Source organism: Fringilla coelebs, assembly GCF_963513975.1.
Source record: "Fringilla coelebs genome assembly, chromosome: 2".
In the NCBI taxonomy this organism is placed as follows: domain Eukaryota; kingdom Metazoa; phylum Chordata; class Aves; order Passeriformes; family Fringillidae; genus Fringilla; species Fringilla coelebs.
The window spans coordinates 8,846,113-8,863,923 of NC_140029.1; the positions used below are offsets into that span (position 1 = coordinate 8,846,113).

At 47.0% G+C, this 17,811-nt stretch overlaps 1 protein-coding gene across 1 annotated transcript in view; it reads right to left on the reverse strand.

Annotated features, from left to right (window-relative positions):
* Nucleotides 1-7,507: 7,507 nt before the first annotated feature.
* Nucleotides 7,508-17,811, reverse strand: part of TSPAN7 (tetraspanin 7) — an 87,718-nt gene continuing 77,414 nt past the window's right edge. The window contains exons 6-8 of the mRNA XM_084201092.1: nucleotides 15,113-15,196; nucleotides 9,018-9,090; nucleotides 7,508-8,649 (exon numbers count right to left, since the gene is read on the reverse strand). Of these exons, the coding sequence (XP_084057218.1) occupies nucleotides 9,022-9,090; nucleotides 15,113-15,196 (153 nt within the window). The 3' untranslated portion in view covers nucleotides 7,508-8,649; nucleotides 9,018-9,021. The remainder of the gene's footprint in view (nucleotides 8,650-9,017; nucleotides 9,091-15,112; nucleotides 15,197-17,811) is intronic.

The window sequence follows — 17,811 nt, forward strand, 5'->3', positions numbered from 1 at the left end:
AGTTTTTCCCCCTTGTAAAGCTTTCCCTAGAGGTCTGCCAACCTTTCCAGCAATTACAAAGAATAAAACTCCAGTGAATATTAAAGTGAGGGACCTTTTTTTCTCTTTATACTAAAATGATGATGCAGCATGGAAAGCAGCCTCCCCAGGGAGCCCCATGCTCTGTGGGAGAATTCCCTTGATCCCCCAGACTCTGCAGCCCAGGCAGCTTTTCCTTTGGGCCAGGAGCTGAGCAGTGCCGTGTCCCACCCCATAAAGAGCTGGTGAGACAGGCTCTGAAGGGCTGAGGTAGGGATTGCAGCCCTGCTAAGGGCACCTCAGAGGATGGTTACGGTTCCACATGAAAAAAATATCTTCCCCCATGTACTTTGTTTTTGCAGTGAAGTAATTACATCAAAACAAATGTGTGCTCAAAGAAGCTTACAGCTGTGAAATTAGGCACCCGTAATCTATGAAATGCCAAAACTGAGATTGCCTAAAGCAAGCCTAATGCAGCTCTCTGCTCATTGCACTGATCCCAGCAGCCTCCACACTGCCTAATAATTTTTTTTTTTTCCCATGGAATATTCCAAGCTGGAAGGGACCCACAAAGATTGTCGAGTTCCTACCCTCACACCTACAGCCTTAGCTCCTCAGCATGACTGAATTCCCCTGACATATCCAGGGAGATGTGCTCTGATCCCTCCCCATGGCTGCAGGCAGCTCCAAGATGAGCAATCCTCACAATTCCTGCTCAGCCGAGGGGCTCCTCTCTCTGCACGGGGTGGGGAGCAGCAGCCATGACATGAGCACCACAGAGGAGCTGGGCAAAGTGACAGCCTGGGCTGGCTCCAGAGCCGGCTGGCACCCCTGGCAACAGTGTCACTCCTGACTGCAGTGTCACCCCTGGCTCCAGTGTCACTCCTGACTCCAGTGTCACCCCTCTGGCAACAGTGTCACCCCTGGTTCCAATGTCACCCCTGGTTCCAATGTCACCCCTGGCAACAGTGTCACCCCTGACTCCAGTGTCACCCCTCTGGCAACAGTGTCACCCCTGGTTCCAATGTCACCCCTGGTTCCAATGTCACCCCTGGCAACAGTGTCACCCCTCTGACTCCAGTGTCACCCCTCTGGCAACAGTGTCACCCCTGGTTCCAGTGTCACTCCTGACTCCAGTGTCACCCCTCTGGCAACAGTGTCACTCCTGACTGCAGTGTCACCCCCGGCTCCAGTGTCACTCCTGACTCCAGTGTCACTCCTGACTCCAGTGTCATCCCTGACTCCAGTGTCACCCCTGGCTCCAGTGTCATCCCTGACTCCATTGTCACTCCTGACTGCAGTGTCACTCCTGACTCCAGTGTCATCCCTGACTCCATTGTCACTCCTGACTGCAGTGTCACTCCTGACTCCAGTGTCATCCCTGACTCCAGTGTCATCCCTGGCTCCAGTGTCCCACGTTGTCCCAGGGGCTGTGGCACTGTCTCCAAGCACTCCTCATCCCTGCCATGGGGTGGGCTGTCACTGCTTCCCATGAGAGCACAGGAATAGCTAGAAAGGAGGAGAGGCTGGAGGCATCTTTTGGCTCTGGAGTGAGAATGGGCTCCCCAGAAAATAAGTGTGCAATAGCAGAGGGAGGTGTGGGCAAGGAAGGTTTTTCCAGCAGTGTGCAAATGTGCTGTTGGCCTCCTTAATTAGACCTCCCATTGCCCACTGTATTTCCACAGGGAAAAGCCCTGGGGCTGAGCTCCCCAGCATCATCCTGGAACACTTCTCCCTAGCTTGACAGCCCAGCTTGGAGGGGAGGATTCAGCTGTTCACCTCAGGTTTGTAAATGTAACAGGGGTGCTTTTACAGCCTGGCTGTGCCAGCACTCCCTGGTCAGCAGTGGCTGCTGGGTTCCCACCACACCTGAGGGCTGCAGAGGGATCAGAGGGGAGCAGCAAGGATGTTCCCAGAGCAGGGGCTGGTTCATCTCTTCACTCTGTGAGGGCTTTCTTCTGACAGAGAGCCCTGCCTGTGCTGTGCTCACCACCCCAGGTGTCTGTGATGGGTTGTCAGAGCAGGAAAGCCACTGAATTGAGAAGCCAATGTGATTTTTGCATCTGCACTAACACATACCTCACTAGAAAATGCCAACAGCCAAACAGGAGCAGGGGGAAGGGGTGCTGTCACCAGGAGCTCATTCCCTGTAGCACCAAGGAGTTCAGCAGTGGAGACTGCAGGGGCAAACCACCCTCTGCCATTTGGCTGCCAAACCCCTCCAGAGCATGAAATCAGCACCTCCAGAGCATGAAATCAGCACCTCCAGACCACCAAATCAGCACCTCCAGACCACCACACAAATGGGTCCTGTTCCACCCTGCCAGGCTCTGCAGGCACCACCAACAGAAGGTTGTGGCCAGCACTGCTGCATCTCCATTGGCTTTCTCAGCTGTGACCCAGGGAAATGAGACCCTGCTTTTTGTAGTAGTTGCTTCATCTCCTTCACAGGTAAGAAGACAAGTCTACAGCACCAGTCCAAGCAAATTATTAATGAGCTTTCATTTTTATGCAACCACCTCCACTAGAGCAGGCTTGCCTCCTGTTTGTGACTGTCCTGCTGCCTCTGTTGTCAAACAATGTTGTTTTATAACAACATTTGTGTTGAAGTGGATTATTATCAGGTTGACTACCCCTTGGGGTGCAATGAAAAGCGTTCATTAATGCTCAGGGCAGGAGGGCTAATTACTTCTTTATAAAAAAACCCGTGCTAATTGCCAATAACTATTTTATGGAATGGGTCTCATAGAGATAATTTTGATTGTTTGATTTCCCTCTCATATTGTAATGCTCAATGCATAGTCCAAGGGAGCTGGGAACAGCCAGGTTATCCAGATGAGCATGGGAGGAACCCCACATTACCAAGACCAGTGGACCATGCCAGCCTATGCTCAGTTCAGTGCTTGAGCCTGCTCTGGGCCTGGCCAGGATTTTCTGGGTCTTTCACCTTCCTGCTTCCTCCAAGCAGGTGGAGACCTGTTTTCTGCCCTCCCCCAAGGCACAGCACTGATTCTGGCAGCTTTGGAGAATTCTGCTCTGGCAGGGCAGAGGGAATGCACGAGTGTGGCTCCCTCCAGAGCTGAATTCCAGCTCCCCTGCAGGAACAAGGCAATCCCTGGCCCTGCCAGCCCCAGGACTGCACGAGGGCAAAAGGAGTAGCACACAGCAGCAACCCATGGGCCAGTGTACCCATTCCTAGGGAGGAAGACTCATTCCCCTGATCTTTGGGTCACAGTGCTCTCCAAGATGAAGAAAATTCCAGATAATCATTTCTTTGCTTTTATTTACAGATAAATACAGGGCTGAAGACACCAAAAAATGAACACAAGCCCTGAGCAAGTCCTTGCAGTTCTGTTGAGGGAGCCATGACTTACAATCATTACATAAAAAGCAAACCCCACAGAAGTGCAGTCAGCCTGTGGGAGGCAGAGTCGGGAACCACCAGGCTCCAAAGGCTCCTGCAAAGCCTCAGGAGGTGCCATGGGCTGATGCTGGCTGTGAATCTCCCTGGATGTGCACTGCAGTAGTTTCCAGCTGTCTGCCACCTACAGACTCCCACAAAAGGCTGCTCTCACCGCCCAGGGGATGTAAGAGGTGTCCTGGCAGCCAACAGTCCCCTCCAGAGCAGACCTCAGTGGCTGCAGAGCTGAGCTGCTGAGCCTGCTGACCCCGGAGCTGCTGTCAGACTCACCATCAGATTGAGCCACTTCCCAATTCCCACCCCTCTGACTGCAGAAATTCCTTTTCCTCTTTTTCCCTCTCCTCTGCCACCCCAGCAGTTTTACAGGGCATTCTTCTCTCACATCATACTCTCTGATTCTCTACTCAAAAAGATAAAGCACACAAACCATACCCTCCACATGCAAGCCAGAAAACTCTCTTTTCCCCTTGGAAATCACAGTTTAAAAAATATTAATGTTCTTTAACGTGGTTGAACCATCTCCATTTTAAGAACAGATAGAGCTTTCAGAAATGACTTTTTTCAGTGCCCTGAGAGGATTTGAGAGGGCCAGATTAACACAAAGTTGGTCATTTGGCACTTTCTGAAAGCATTCTGGAAATACCTCCAGGGATTGCCTGGAATCTACTGCTTCTGCAAGTCTTGGCCAAGTATGGTGAATAAAAAATAGCATTCAGGTGATTTAGTAGTTGCTTTGGGAATGTTTGGAGTTGCACAGTGCAGCAGGGATAGAATCACAGAATTACAGAATGGTTTGGATTGGAAAGGACCTTAAAGATCATCCTGTTCCATCCCCCCCTTGGATGAGGCTGCACAGGGCCCCATCCAACCTGGCCTGGATATTTTGGGTCTGTAATGTACACTCCCCAGTTATTGATCACACAGGAGGACCACAATCTAAAATAAGCCCTCGGTGCCACCTACAGACAGCTCCAGACCCCAAAAATAACCAGACTGCAGCTCCCAGGGAGCAGAACAGACTCCAGAGCTTGAGGACTTGCTGCCTCAGCAGTGCTTGCTTTTCATGAGCTTGCACACACCAAATAGCTCCAGTCACACTGGACAAAACTGAAATGACTTTTGAATTAAATGTTCCCTGCTTGCAACAGGAACAGGTGCGGTGACAAGAAAAAGGCAACAGCAACAGCAACAGCTTTTTACTTCAAAACCAGGGCAAGCTGGCAGAAACAGCTTGCAGAAAGGTCACCATACTTTACACATTTGGAGGGCAAAACACTTTTACTTACAAAATAGAGAAGTGTCATTCCTATGTAAAATCTTTATTTTTGGATGCAGGATCTTTAGGAGGATCTTTATTTTTGTGACACAGGTTGATTGTGAAGCAGGCCCCACTCAGCCCTGGTGGAAGTCTGACATCCTGATCAATCCTTCCCCTCCAGTGGGATGCATGGTGTTTACTGCAAGGGGCTTGGCCGGCAGGAAATTGGCTGCCTAGCTTTAAAATTATCTTCAATATTATTGAGCCATTGAAATCAAGGGAAGAATCACAGATGAGAAAATCACCTTAGGGGCTGCACTGAGTCCTCCAAGGAGCAGCAGCCTGAAGTCCTGTACCAAAGCCTTCTGCAGCAGTGCTCGCCCAAGGACAGCAGCAGCAGCAGTGCAAGGCCTCCAAGAGCAGCCACAGCTCACTGACACAGTGAAAAATCACCTTCACAGCACCCTGCTGTCCTCTCAGCAGGGCTCAGAGCTGTCCTCTCAGCAGAAGCCATCCCTGGGAGGCAGCTCAGGACAGCACACACAGCAGCTAAGGCTGCTGGTCCACCTTACAGCCAAACCCAGCCAAAGCAAGGTGCTGCTCCTTCTTCCTCCTCCCAGAGTCCTGCTTCATCTGTTGTCATGATTTTGTGGTGGATTTGGCAGTGCTGGGGTAACAGCTGGACTGATCTTAGAGGTGTTTTTCACCCTAAATGATTTCAGGATGCCCCACTCTCCTCAACCCCCAGCCATTCCTCCCACCCCTCCCGGGGCTTATCTGGCTGCCCCATCATCTGCCTTCACTCCCGCTCCTGCCCACCCTTCCTCACTGATGGCACAGAACACGATCTGCTCAGGCAGGGATGAGCAGCCAGAGCCAGCCCAGCCCAGCAGCAGCCCCATTCCTCTGGCCCATCCAGTTCACACGGAGGGAGCAGAGGGACCCCGGGGCAAACACCTCCGGGACCTGGGGCAGGAAAACCCCGCGCGTTCCTGCCCGGCTGACCCCACCCGTGCTCTGCAGCTCCGGCTGTGTTTCCCACATCAGCCAGAACCCCAGCTCCGTCTCCCGGAGGGAGGAAGGGAAGGCAGCGCGGGGATGCTCCAGCCCCACCCGGGCAGCCAGGGGGATGCCGCGGTGCCAGGCAGCGCAGCCTGGGTGGTCCCAGCCCCAGCCAGGGGGATTTCGCCAGGGAAGCCCCTGGCAGTTCCTCCAGCAGCCGGATCCTCTTCAGGGAAGCTGCCAAGAGCCCAATTAACACACCTACCCCATGAAAGCAGGAGTGGTGCTGCGCTGGGGGAAACAATCGAGCGCGCACTGAAGGGCTTCGCTGAATGGATTTAATTCAGCGCTTACGCCTTAAAGCGGAGCTGCGCTCAGCGCTCCTGAATGGGGACAGGCACGTTTGGGGGCCTGCTGACCTGTCACCCAACATCAGCATCTTCAAAAGGAACAGCTCTTGGCACAAACAGCTCTTTCTTTCAGGAAAATGAAAAGGAATTAAAAAAAAAAAAAAAAAAGGAAAGAAAACCAAGGAGAGGCTGGTGTTTTTGTGCTCCGGAAGGTCACTGGTGACTCCTGAAGGAGGCAGGGCAGCCTCACCCACCTCCCTCCCTCCGAGGGGCAAGGGGAGACCTGCCCGGCAGTGAATAGAGGAGGGAAACTGGGGCAGCTGGTGGGCCGGTTCTTTCTGGAATGGAAAAACATCTCTCAGTGAACATCCTGTGCCTGCAGGAGAAGGGCATCGCTCCAGCTCGGCGTAGCCCCAGCAACCAGCGAGCGGCTGTGGCCGCTCTGAAGCCCTCGGAAGAGACTGCAAATGGGAGTGCTGTGACCCTCCCGGTGGCTTTGTCCCCAGCACCGTCCTGCTTGGCTGCCCAGCACGGATGCAGGACCTGTACAGGCATCTCCACCTCTAAAGATGCCTGGGTCCCTCATGGCAGGTGTTTTATTGAGGGCAGATTTAAATTCGGGGACCGGATTCCTCCTGTGTTTGTAAAGATCTTTGTCTCTTCCCTCTCTGGAAGGGCTCTCTGAATAAAGCTGCAGAGGGTGCTGCTGGGGTTTGTAAGCCATGCTGGCAGGTTTCTGCCCCTGTGGCTGTGAACCCGAGTGCACTGCCCACGCCAGCACCACCCAAAGGTGCACCAGGATCTGATGCTGGAGGCACCAGGCAGGGCAGCCCCCGGGCAGGGGTCACAGTGGCACCTGATGGATGGACAGACAGACAGAGGAAGGACTGGGAGTCCAGCAGCTGCACAGCTCCCATAACCAGAAGGTTCCAGGACTTCTCAGGTCTCCCTCTCTGTCCACACTGCCAAGCTAAGGGCTTGCCCCAAAATTCCCAGGTTTAAACTTCCATGGGTTTTCTGTCACATCTGTGACATTTCACTTATTCAAGTGATAAGTGCCTGCCTTTCCACAAGCCTGCCCCTCAACCCCAAAGCTCTCTTCTCTCCTTTCTGCCCAAAATCAAGAGAGAAATGCTTAATGCCACAATCACTCACAGCACTAAGGTTGGGATTACTAAACACTGCAGATTTTTAAAAATTACAAGAAGAAAACTTGCAAAGCAGAGGGTATTTGTCACGTGGTGAAACCAGCTGTAGAAGGAGTTTTGAAACAATTCCAGCTCTTTCTCCTTTTTTTTTTCTTTTCCTAGTAACACTTCTCTTTTACAAGCAAATTAGTTGTTAAAAAACATATAAAGACATGTCCCACCAAGCTGTGCCCGGGTGTTTCATGTTCACTTCCCCCCTCCCAAGAAGAGTTTTCTTATAACTAAAGAATGAGACAGAAGCAGCTAGAAATCTGTAATGGTTCCATTTATTAATACGTATATCACAAATACTCACAATATCAATGCATTCTCATTTGCATGCTAGACAGAGGCATTATTAAAAAAGTCCTATTTTTTTTTAAAAAGGTTTTAAACTTTTGCTTTCCCCCAAAAATATTTCATATGCCTGTTATTTTTTTTTTGCGATTTTTTTTTTGTGTCTGTGTGTGTGTGTGTGTGTGTTTATTTCGATTTGATTCAACAAAGTACTTGGTGGCTGCAACCTCAATGCAAAAAAGAAAGGAAAAAAAAAAAGAAAGAACAGGAAAAAAGTATGAAGGCCGCAGTACAGCACAGTTCAATTAGTTCATAGCTACGTAATAAAAATAAAGGGAGCAAAAATTTCTGCCTTCACAGTAAGCAACAACACAGCTTAATAACAGTATTACACAGGATCAGGTTCCGAGGCAAAATGCACTAGACAAAGCCTACCGGGATACGCACTAGGCATACAACACTGAGTAAGAATCAAAGATGTAGAAGAACATCAGGAATAACAGTTCCCTTCAAGCACAACATTTTAACATCATTTTCAAGTATCTTTATGTTATGTTACTGATTCCTTTGTTTTTGGGGAGAGGGGGACAGGCGCAGGGGAAGGGGGAAAGGATGGAAACCTTAGTAAAGCAATAAACAAACCAAGAAATTAAGATAAAACCAAAAAGAATATATATTTTATACACCGGTTTACATGAACGTGTGCAACACTTATTAACCATGGTGAAAGGCTAATTATGCCCTCCAGTCACTACATGCACAGCCCGATCAATGCTGTTAATGAGTTACCTTTGTTAACTTACGATGCAACTACTGTGTGACCAAGAACATACAGACGGTGCCGGCCCGGGCCGAGCCGCGGGGGCGGGGGCTGGCTCTGGAGGCCGAGGGGACCCGGCCACTGCGGGTGGCACCGTGGAACTTCACAGGATGGGACACTAGGCGTGGGACACTTGGGGAGTGGGGTGCGAGTGTGCGCGCGCACGGGCTTGCTCGTGGGGGTGTGCGTGCGTGCGTGCGAGAGACAGTGTGTGCTATAACATTCATGGCAGTCTTTCTCCAGCTCTGCAGCTCCTGGTCTTCACACAGGCTCTGGACTTCACACTTCTTGAAAGACTGGAGATGATAAACAAAAAAAAAAAAAACAACCCAAAAAAAACAAAACAACAAACCGACAGGAGGGTTGCTTTGGTTGATATCGGTATTCGCAGCAGGTGTTTTGCCCTCTCTTCCCAAGCAAACTGAAATTCAACACTGCATTTCCCCACCCCTTTTATTTCTTTCCCACCACACATAAATTGGGATGAAAATCCCAAAGCAAAGAAGCCCATGGGAAGGCTTAATTCTCAATGAACACGCTCAGAATGAATGAATGAGAACGCAGAACGTAAAACTTGCTCGCTGTCGTCAGCAGAAGCAGCGCAGCCACAACAGCACAGCCAGGCTTTTATAGCTTTACCACCTGGACAATGGGAAAAGCTCACCTTGTTACACCATCTCGTACTGGTTAGCAGTAATAAACCGGGACAGACAGCATGCCAGCAGCATCCCGATCAACTGTTCCAGACAGGACAGAGACAGAACAGAATTTCAGTTCAATACATCAGTGCAGAGCACAGGTAAACACGTAGTTCATGTTCTGGAATTATTATGCACAACGTATTTATGCCCTATTTTAAGGACTGCTCTAATTAGAAAAACAGCATTTAAATGTGTTGTCTGTCTTTGTCAGATCTTCCTCTTGATTTTTGACATTTATTTGACAGACAGCATGCCTTTTTGATATTTTTTAATCCCGTTGTCAATGTCTGGCCAAGTCAGATGTGGATGAATAAACTGTTGGGGGTATCAGCTTGTTGCAGGCTGTGTTTCACTTGTTCCACCTGGATCCCTCACCACCACCATCAGCCCTGGGAGCTGGTGCCTTTAACTTCTTTATCACCGTGCCAGGGAAAAACTTCCTGATGTCCCAGAGTGGTTATGCTTCCTTTACAGCACTGTAGAAATGAGCTCTGTAAATCTGGAAATAACTTTTTAAAAAGTCGTTCACTATTCCCTTGGCTGTTACTCAGATTATTGAAAACACATCCCAGGCTTCCACTCATCAATAAGCACTCAGTCTTTTCAATGTTTTGTCTGCTGCAGTTTCTTAGTGCTCCCTTCATGTGCCAACAGTGTTAATATGCTGTAAATAATTCAGCCTCACTTTTCTCATTGGGGTTGGCCAATTCATTAAGCATTAAGCAATTCATTCCTGAGCATATCCAGAGCAAGCCTAGGTATGACTGGCTGGCTGCTCATCCAGACTGGATCCTCCTATTTCACTCCCCAGGATTTTGTGTCCCTTCCCCTAGACCAGGCAGTGCTCATTTTTAACACAATCATCCTCAAAATACACATCTTCTGTACCAAGCAACTGCTTGACTTGGGCTGGCACCAGCCCTGAGCAAGGCCAAGCCAGGGTAACTCAAATCTAGATAAACTGTTTCCTGTCTCGAAAATGCCACAGTCCTTGTTAGGCCATGCTTCTTTTGCCAGAAATTTGTTCAGTTTCCTGTTTCAGTGTCCACCAGAGCTCTTCTGGGAATTCCAAAAGGGCACAGAGTCACATTTAAAAGCAGGTTGAACCCCCCTGTTCCCCACATGCACCCCTTGATTTTGGCACCAAGGATGACACTGCCTTGGTTAGAACCAGATGTGGGGCACTGCTATCAATTCCTGACCAACCTCCAACAAAAACCAAAGCTACCAGGGTCCAGGGGCTGTGTTTTCAGTTGCCAAAATGATATGTGCATGGTGAAAACCCTCCTCAGCTCTGAAAAATCTCAGTTGATGCCAAGAAGACATTTTAGCCATTTTGTTGCCTTTTCTACTCATCACTGGGAGGATGATTTAATCAATTGCTGAAGCAACCACATTGGACAGGTTACCTGAGACTCCTGCAGCTGTCTCATGCACTGTTTCTGTAGCTCACAAATTTTGGAGAATGAGATTTCTGGTTTGGACAGTGCTATGTATTTCTCCACGCTCTGACAGACCAAACAGAGTGAGTGCCTCTGGGTGTCCCCTGTCCCACCTCCTTCATTGTCATTTTTCTGTGTTTGTGGTGACTTTCAGTCTTTCTTCACCTTTCTTGGCTGGACTCAGAGGTTACCTCTCTGCCTTACTGCATTTTTAAGTAAGATGAACTTTGCAGCGTATTTAATCCAAATTATTTTCCCTGAGCAAATTCCAGCCCAGACCCGAATCAATTCCTCCCTACAATGGCCAGGAATGTACATTGCAGTTGTTTGTTTGTTTTCCCCCATCACAAGCACCCCGATTACAGCCACTTTCTTCTCGACCACAATGTGCTACTTGTGTCAGGTTTACAAGGGGAAAGATGCTGCAGCCTCTACAGACAGGAAACCACAGGCTTTTCTTTCCCCCTTCAACTGGAGCAGACTTCCCCAGATATCTCTAATTAGGGATTCTTCTCTAATAATCAGTGTCTAAACTTTGCAGCATCTGCAGGCTTGTCATGGTGTTTTGTTTTTCTCAGCTCACTCCTCAGACAAGTGGCAGGTTACTCATGAGTCTATCTCCATGATCTTTGGCCCACTTATTGATTCTTGGCTCTGACCTTAGGCTGCTTTAGGCATTTAAGTGGTCATAGTGACATAATGCTTAACTCTGCGTTTCAAAAATAATGGCATGTGTGCCAAGCTACTGCACACACACATTTTATTCAGCATTTCTAAGTGTTACCAGGACATAGAGCTATAATAAATATTCTAGAAATACTTTGAATTCACCTAAAAACACATGCTTTTTGATGTGTTGACTTCCACATTTAACCACAAGAGCACTGCTCCTCCTGCAGCCAAAAAGAGGCAATATTGTACTGAGCTGCTGAATTTTCACCACGGTGCTCTTTCATTACAGGCAGAACTAGAGTCCTCTGCTTTTCAGTCAGGCTAGAGGCTCCCAGACTGCAGCACAAACCGGCACTCTGCACCCTGCCTTGCTCTCTGCATTTGTTCCATCACTTGCCTCCTCTGCTCTTCAGGCAGGAGGAAGCTCCTTATCCCATTGTGCACCAGGTTCCTGCAGCTCCTTTGAAAAACCAGAAGAATTGGTGGTAAAGGATTCCCACAAAGAAACTGCTGCTGGGAGCTGCATTTATTTCCCTGCACTCCCATTGCCTCTCAAATGCCTCATCTCCACTTTTATCCACTTATTCATTTATTTGATTTTAGTCTTTTGATTTTTGAGCGCTAAGTTGCCAGACTTGGTTCTGCATTTGTCTTCTCTCTTACTTTTTTCTTTTCTTCCCTTTTTTTTCCTAAGATTATCTTGGTCTTCTGAGCTATTATATGGAAAGCAGAGAGTTTTCCATACTGTGGTCTTGCCACAGGAAACTTGAAAATGCTGACAAAATCTCTGGTTTAGACAAGTGAGAAACCCACACACCCACACCCATCAGGTGTGTCTGCCATCCTGCTGGCCACAGGTCATTCCAGCAAGCAGAATGCAGTGAATTTCTCATGGTTCTAGGAGCAATCTCAGGCACATCTTAGTTCTGGCCATTGAAAACCATCCACAGCATATTTTGTAGCAGTCTTATCCCCCCTGTACACACAATAACTGGCTTTTTAATACACTGCCTTATTCTGTAGTTACCACTGACTGGAAGCTGTTCTGCATGACATATTTATTACACCTTATTATACTGAAGAGAAAGAAACTGAATTGCAATTTGAATTTCCATTTTATTTTGGGTCTTGGTATTGCCACCATTTTTCATTCTTTGGGAGAATTTCTATAAATAGAAATGCGCTGAACTAACTTGGAATTCATCAGCACATCAGGTAAGCCAAAGCTGAGGGGAATCAGGATTAATTTTTTAGCTCAGTACCTTGTCATCTTCTCAAAATGCAAATTTCCAGATGTGCAGGTTCTCTGGCTCTATTCTAAGAGAGAGAATTTTCTGTGTCACGTGTCACTTATTTGAGTCAGCCTTCTGTGCTGTGGTGTGCCTCTGTCACAGGCCCTGCCTCCACTGAATCCGCTGTCATTAGCCTTCAGAAACAACCCAGCCTGAGACCAGATTTCAAGTCACATATTGGATGCTGATGTGGATCCCACTCCCTGTGCTCAGGGAGGAGCTGGAGCAGGCAGGGTGGATGATTTCTGCACCAGAACCGTGTCCACCCTCAGGCAGAGCTGCCCACACTGATGCTGGCAGTAGAGAGGGCAGGTGGGTGATGCACAGTACAGAGTCCATGGCTGCATGGGAATTGATCTGGGACTGATGGGACCTGTGCATGCCCAACAATTGGAGAGCACCTGGTTGTCAGTCCTTCAGCACAAAGGGAACATTGCACTGAGTCTCCCCTACCCACAATCTATAAACCCCTCCAGACAGTGTCTCTTGCATTCCCTAAGCCAATGCCTGCGCTGTAGTTTTATCTAGGCACAGCTCTCCATCATCTGTGCAGTTTGCATAATTTTATTCTCTGTTGGGCACAACACAGCAATAATTTTTCTGCTCTGAGGAGCACCTGCTAAATGGAAATTATTCCAGCTGGAAGTGAACATTGGCATCCAAGTCCAAAAACCATCAAATTTTATTTTATTGTTATTATTTCAAACCCAAGGAGCAGATCAGACAAGGTCAGCCACACAGTGTTTTTTATAAGAACTCTTGACTTTGATGGGGAGGTCTGTGCCAGGCCTGTAAGATTTGCAATGCCATTACACCAACTTTCCCTGTTTCTGGGCATCAGCACATTCCCCATGCTAGTCAACACCTAACAAATCACGTGGAGGAGAGGCCCTTGAGCATGCTTCGCTGTAGAAGAGCAACATGATTTAATTTGTCTTTTATTTAGATTAAAACTATTCTCAATAGGAACAGCAAAACCTTGCCTACAGCTGGAGCCCTGCCTGGCATTTCTGCCAGCCACCTTAACCTGAAATCAATTTGTAAACACTGCTCCTAATTGAGCCCAGCAAAACAGATTACTCAGTAAATTAAAACTGGCTGCCTCCTATTCTTCAGAGCCTGGGAGAGCTGAGCTTTTCCCCTCAGCAGCCTCTCTCTTCTCTTTTTTAGAAGCCTGCTAACACTCCAAGCAGCTGGGTATGTCCTCACAGTGCCAGAGCCCAGTGCCTGCTCTGGGAGTGACATCCCCACCTGGCAGCAGGGCTCCTGGTGCCACCAGCAGTGTGAGATGCCAGCACCACACCAAAACACGCCTCGTTTTTCCTTCAGTCACAGGGACAAAATGCCTGGCAGCCCGTGCTGCCTGCAGGCTGCCATGAAACACCCTTTAAATGCTTGCAGGCAGTATTGGTCCTGACTTTTTCCCCCAGCAGCATATTTTACAATTCTATTGGTCTCATTTTTCTTTTGGATGGCTTTACAGGAGGCATTTAAAAAGATGCTTTACAGCCTTCTGGCTATCTAGAACCCAAACTGAAACCTGAGCCTGGAGTCCTATAGCAGCAATCAAGCCATAATCAAGGCTGGAGAAGAATATCAATGCTGTCACCATTCAACAAGAATTAGAATAGCCTATTAAAAAAAAACCAACAAAACAAGTGACCTCCCCTTGTCCATGCACAAACAGATCCAGATTGTTCACCTTCTCTGGACCCCTGACATGCAGGCACATGCTCTGGGCAGCTGCTGCTGTGATGACCCCACATTTCCACCCACACCAAATTTCAGGGCAATTTTAGGGCTGCCTCAGGCTGTGTGCATGCTGATGGAGAGGATGTGGGGGCCATCTTCCACACTCTTTTGGCCTGGGGACAGTTTTGAATTGTGCATATTTCCCTCTCTCTCATTTTTGCGCGTTTCCAGCAGAATCCTTGCTGCGGCACACGAAGTGACTGCTATAAAGGACATCTTGTTGAAAGATGCAGGTGTTTTCCTGCCCCTTCTTGATCAGAACAATCTGACCAGAGCTACACTTTCCCCAGCTCCTGTCTACATAAATGCAGCTTGGATATCACGGAGCAGAAAACCCCTGCTTAGCTCTCTCTTGTCGCTCTCGTGCCACACTCCTTTTGGTGCAGACAAGGAGTTGGTTTAACAATCTGATTTTGGTAGACTTAACATTTCTCACTGTTCAGTGTTAAAGGGAAAATAAATCAAATTGGTCACAAAGTGTCCTCTCCAGGCTCCAGGTCCAGGCTGGGGAGGCCTGAGGGTGCACTCCTTTGAATTCTTGAGTCCTTTAAGAGCAAATAAGAGTACTTAGAAGATAGAAGCCTACCCAAACAATGGATAAGCTATTTGTCTTCTTAGCGTTTATGCTCCATTTAAGCCAATGTTTTATTGGGTTAACCTCTATTTGACCCAGAGCAGGGACAAGTTGTTTTCCTTGAGCTAGTCATTAGCTCAACCGTAACTGATATTCCCAAGGAGAAACTTCATTTAAGTTGAAAAAAAGAAAATCAATGAACAGATGACCTCAGGACTAATGAGCATGCTGAGTTCAGTCCCTTTCCATAATCGTTCCTTCCTTGAAGTCCAGGTAAAGAAAAAGAGGGGAAAAGAAAAGGGGGGAAGGGGTGTTGCTGCACATACCTGTGAGAATGCAATCCCAAAAGCCACTCCAGCTATGATTCCCATATTTGTCTCCATAAAACTGGTCACCAAGTCATAACAGCCCTGGAAAACAAACACCATCATTCTTTGTACTGACCTTCCCTGCCATGAATGCATACATACAAATTCCTCATTTAGAGTGAACTCTGGCCAGACAATATTTCTGCTGTAATTTCCAGCAGCGTCACCTTTTTTTAAAATAGCAATTCTGAGTGAATGATGTGGAGTTGTGGCAAAACCAATTACTTTTAGAAACGAATGCATTTCAATACTTTTAAAATCTAAATGTGATGTTGCACTCATTTTTATGGGTCTTTTTAAAGAAAGTCAGTTAAAAAACAATATAACTTTGACCTGAAACCAAACCAGTAACAACACACCAATGTTATAATAGAATACAGATGTCAAAAATGAATAAATGAAGTTGATTTCCTAATACTCTGGATATTTAATAAAATGTCCCTTGAGGCATTCTGCTTGCCTTTACCCATCAAAGGACACCAGGCAAGGCACTGAACAGCATGTAACTTTAAACCATGTAACAAAGTTATCAAGGGTTTTGTATGAATTTTCTTGGCTCATTTGCCCTTGGACATAAAATTCCCTGTCCTGCTCCCCAGACTGAATTTTCTCTCTGCTGACTTTCCTTCTCAGGACTCAATTCCCAGCTCAGTCTGGGGCCAGATGTGCAACATCTGCCCTTCTCTTGGATGGACTTTTTTGAGATGTTCCCCCTCAGTGTAATAATATTTGCCAAGTTTCTCCCCTCACCTATTTGACCCCTCAAAACAGCATTTGAAGTTATCTCCTAGTTTGTGGTGCCTAAATTAATCTAAACATGTGACTTGATACATGAAGAAAAAAAGAAAGATGGCACCCAAACCAGTACACATCTCTTTTTTCTTGCATTATTAACCCCCATTATCTGTCCCCACAATCCAAAGCCACTGCTCAGCCCCATTTGGCACCTTCCCCAAATGACCAACACTCTGGCTTGAGGCCAGTCCTGAGGAGTTTTATACATTACAGCTTTACCCACTTGATCAGAAATTGGAGAACTCAGAAATAACAGTGAGTTGCCTTTCCCAGCTTGGACTCCTGTCCCATAAGAGAGAAGCGTCTCCACATTTCACCTACACCCACACCCCCCTCATTCTGCAAGCACTGTAGGAACTCTTGATGGCCTCAGAGCACCAGGGGCTTGTAAAAAATAACAGCAAAAAGGACAAACAAGGTTCTATATTTTAGACAGGCCATTCATTAAATAAATTGTACCATTTCTTTAACTTCTTTTATAACATCACAAAACATTTAATCCTGAGAGTAATGAAAGGCTGAACCTAATAGTAGCTGAGGAGCAGCACAGCTGGTCCTGATTAATTTCTGAAATGTTTATGTGTACATATCAACTATGTTTTACCACAGTGCACAGTAAGTCTGATTCAAGCTTGCTTATTTAACCCATCAAGCAACTATAGTTTGCGTGTCTTACATGTTATGCAATGAGATTAGATTTCTCAAGCAGCATTTTCATTCTGACATGGCTTAATGCTCTCCCAGCTCTTCTGAAACCAATTCTGTTGAAGAGCCTTCAAGGGATGCAATACCAAAGCAGAGTGGTAATTTGAGGGAGACAGAAGATCTTGCCAACAAAACATGCAATGGCAGAGTTTTGGTCACCCTGCTCACTTGAAGAATCTGTTTTCCCAAGCCACAATAATCTGTTTTCTGAAGAACATTGCTTACATGTGGCTCAGTTGCTCAGTCCTTGCTGTGCATGGGCAGCACCCACTGGTGCATGACAGGGCAGAGGTGTGTGAGCACAGTGTGAGCACCTCTGGGTGCTGAGCAGAGATCCAGAGCACAGAAGGGACAGTTTACAAAGGATCTGATCTTCCTTGACTCCATGCATCTGTTCCTTCCTTAAGATTTTAGAGAGAAATAGTTCTTGAGGTTTCTTGGTAAAGAACTGTGATTAAAAGCACTAGATAAACATTAATTAGCTAATCCTAATGACAGCCCTTAAAGTTAGGTATTAGTGCTGTCTGAGACGAAGAAACAGAGAGCCTAAATAATTAACCCAAGGTCACTAAGCAAGTTAGGGTCAGAACTGGCAAAGAAAATCCAGGAATGCTGTCTTTTAGTCCTGTAATTATATTATTAGCTTAATCCTCTTTGGTTAATTCATTATTAGTTCTCAGAAACTGCTAGTAATTTGGTTAGCTCATAGAGAGCTCGTTTTTCTGATAGTTTTGCAAGAATCCAATAAAAGATGTAGTCCAAATATACTTGTCCACAGTCATGGTGAGATGGGTCTTCCACAACACAGGGAATAAATATTTTCTTTTTTCTCTAACACTGAGAGAGCAAAGGGCTTGTTTCCAAGATGAGCAAGGGGCTTGGGTCAGAGGCAATGGTGTTGGTACCTGTCTGAAATGAGAGGATAGGGCCAAACAACATCTTCTTGCTTTTTATTCCCATGCACATTTCAGAAGCATCCCACTTTGCTCAAATGTCTGGGACAACTCCAAGCTCTCACAACTGCTCAACAGAAATCTGCAGCTTTTGATTTTCAATGGCTATGTCAGAAAATGAGACAAAGCCACGTGAACTTCCAAACATGCAAATTTTCTCTAGGTAGTTAAATCAAGTAATTACTTCAGCTATTTCCTGAAGAA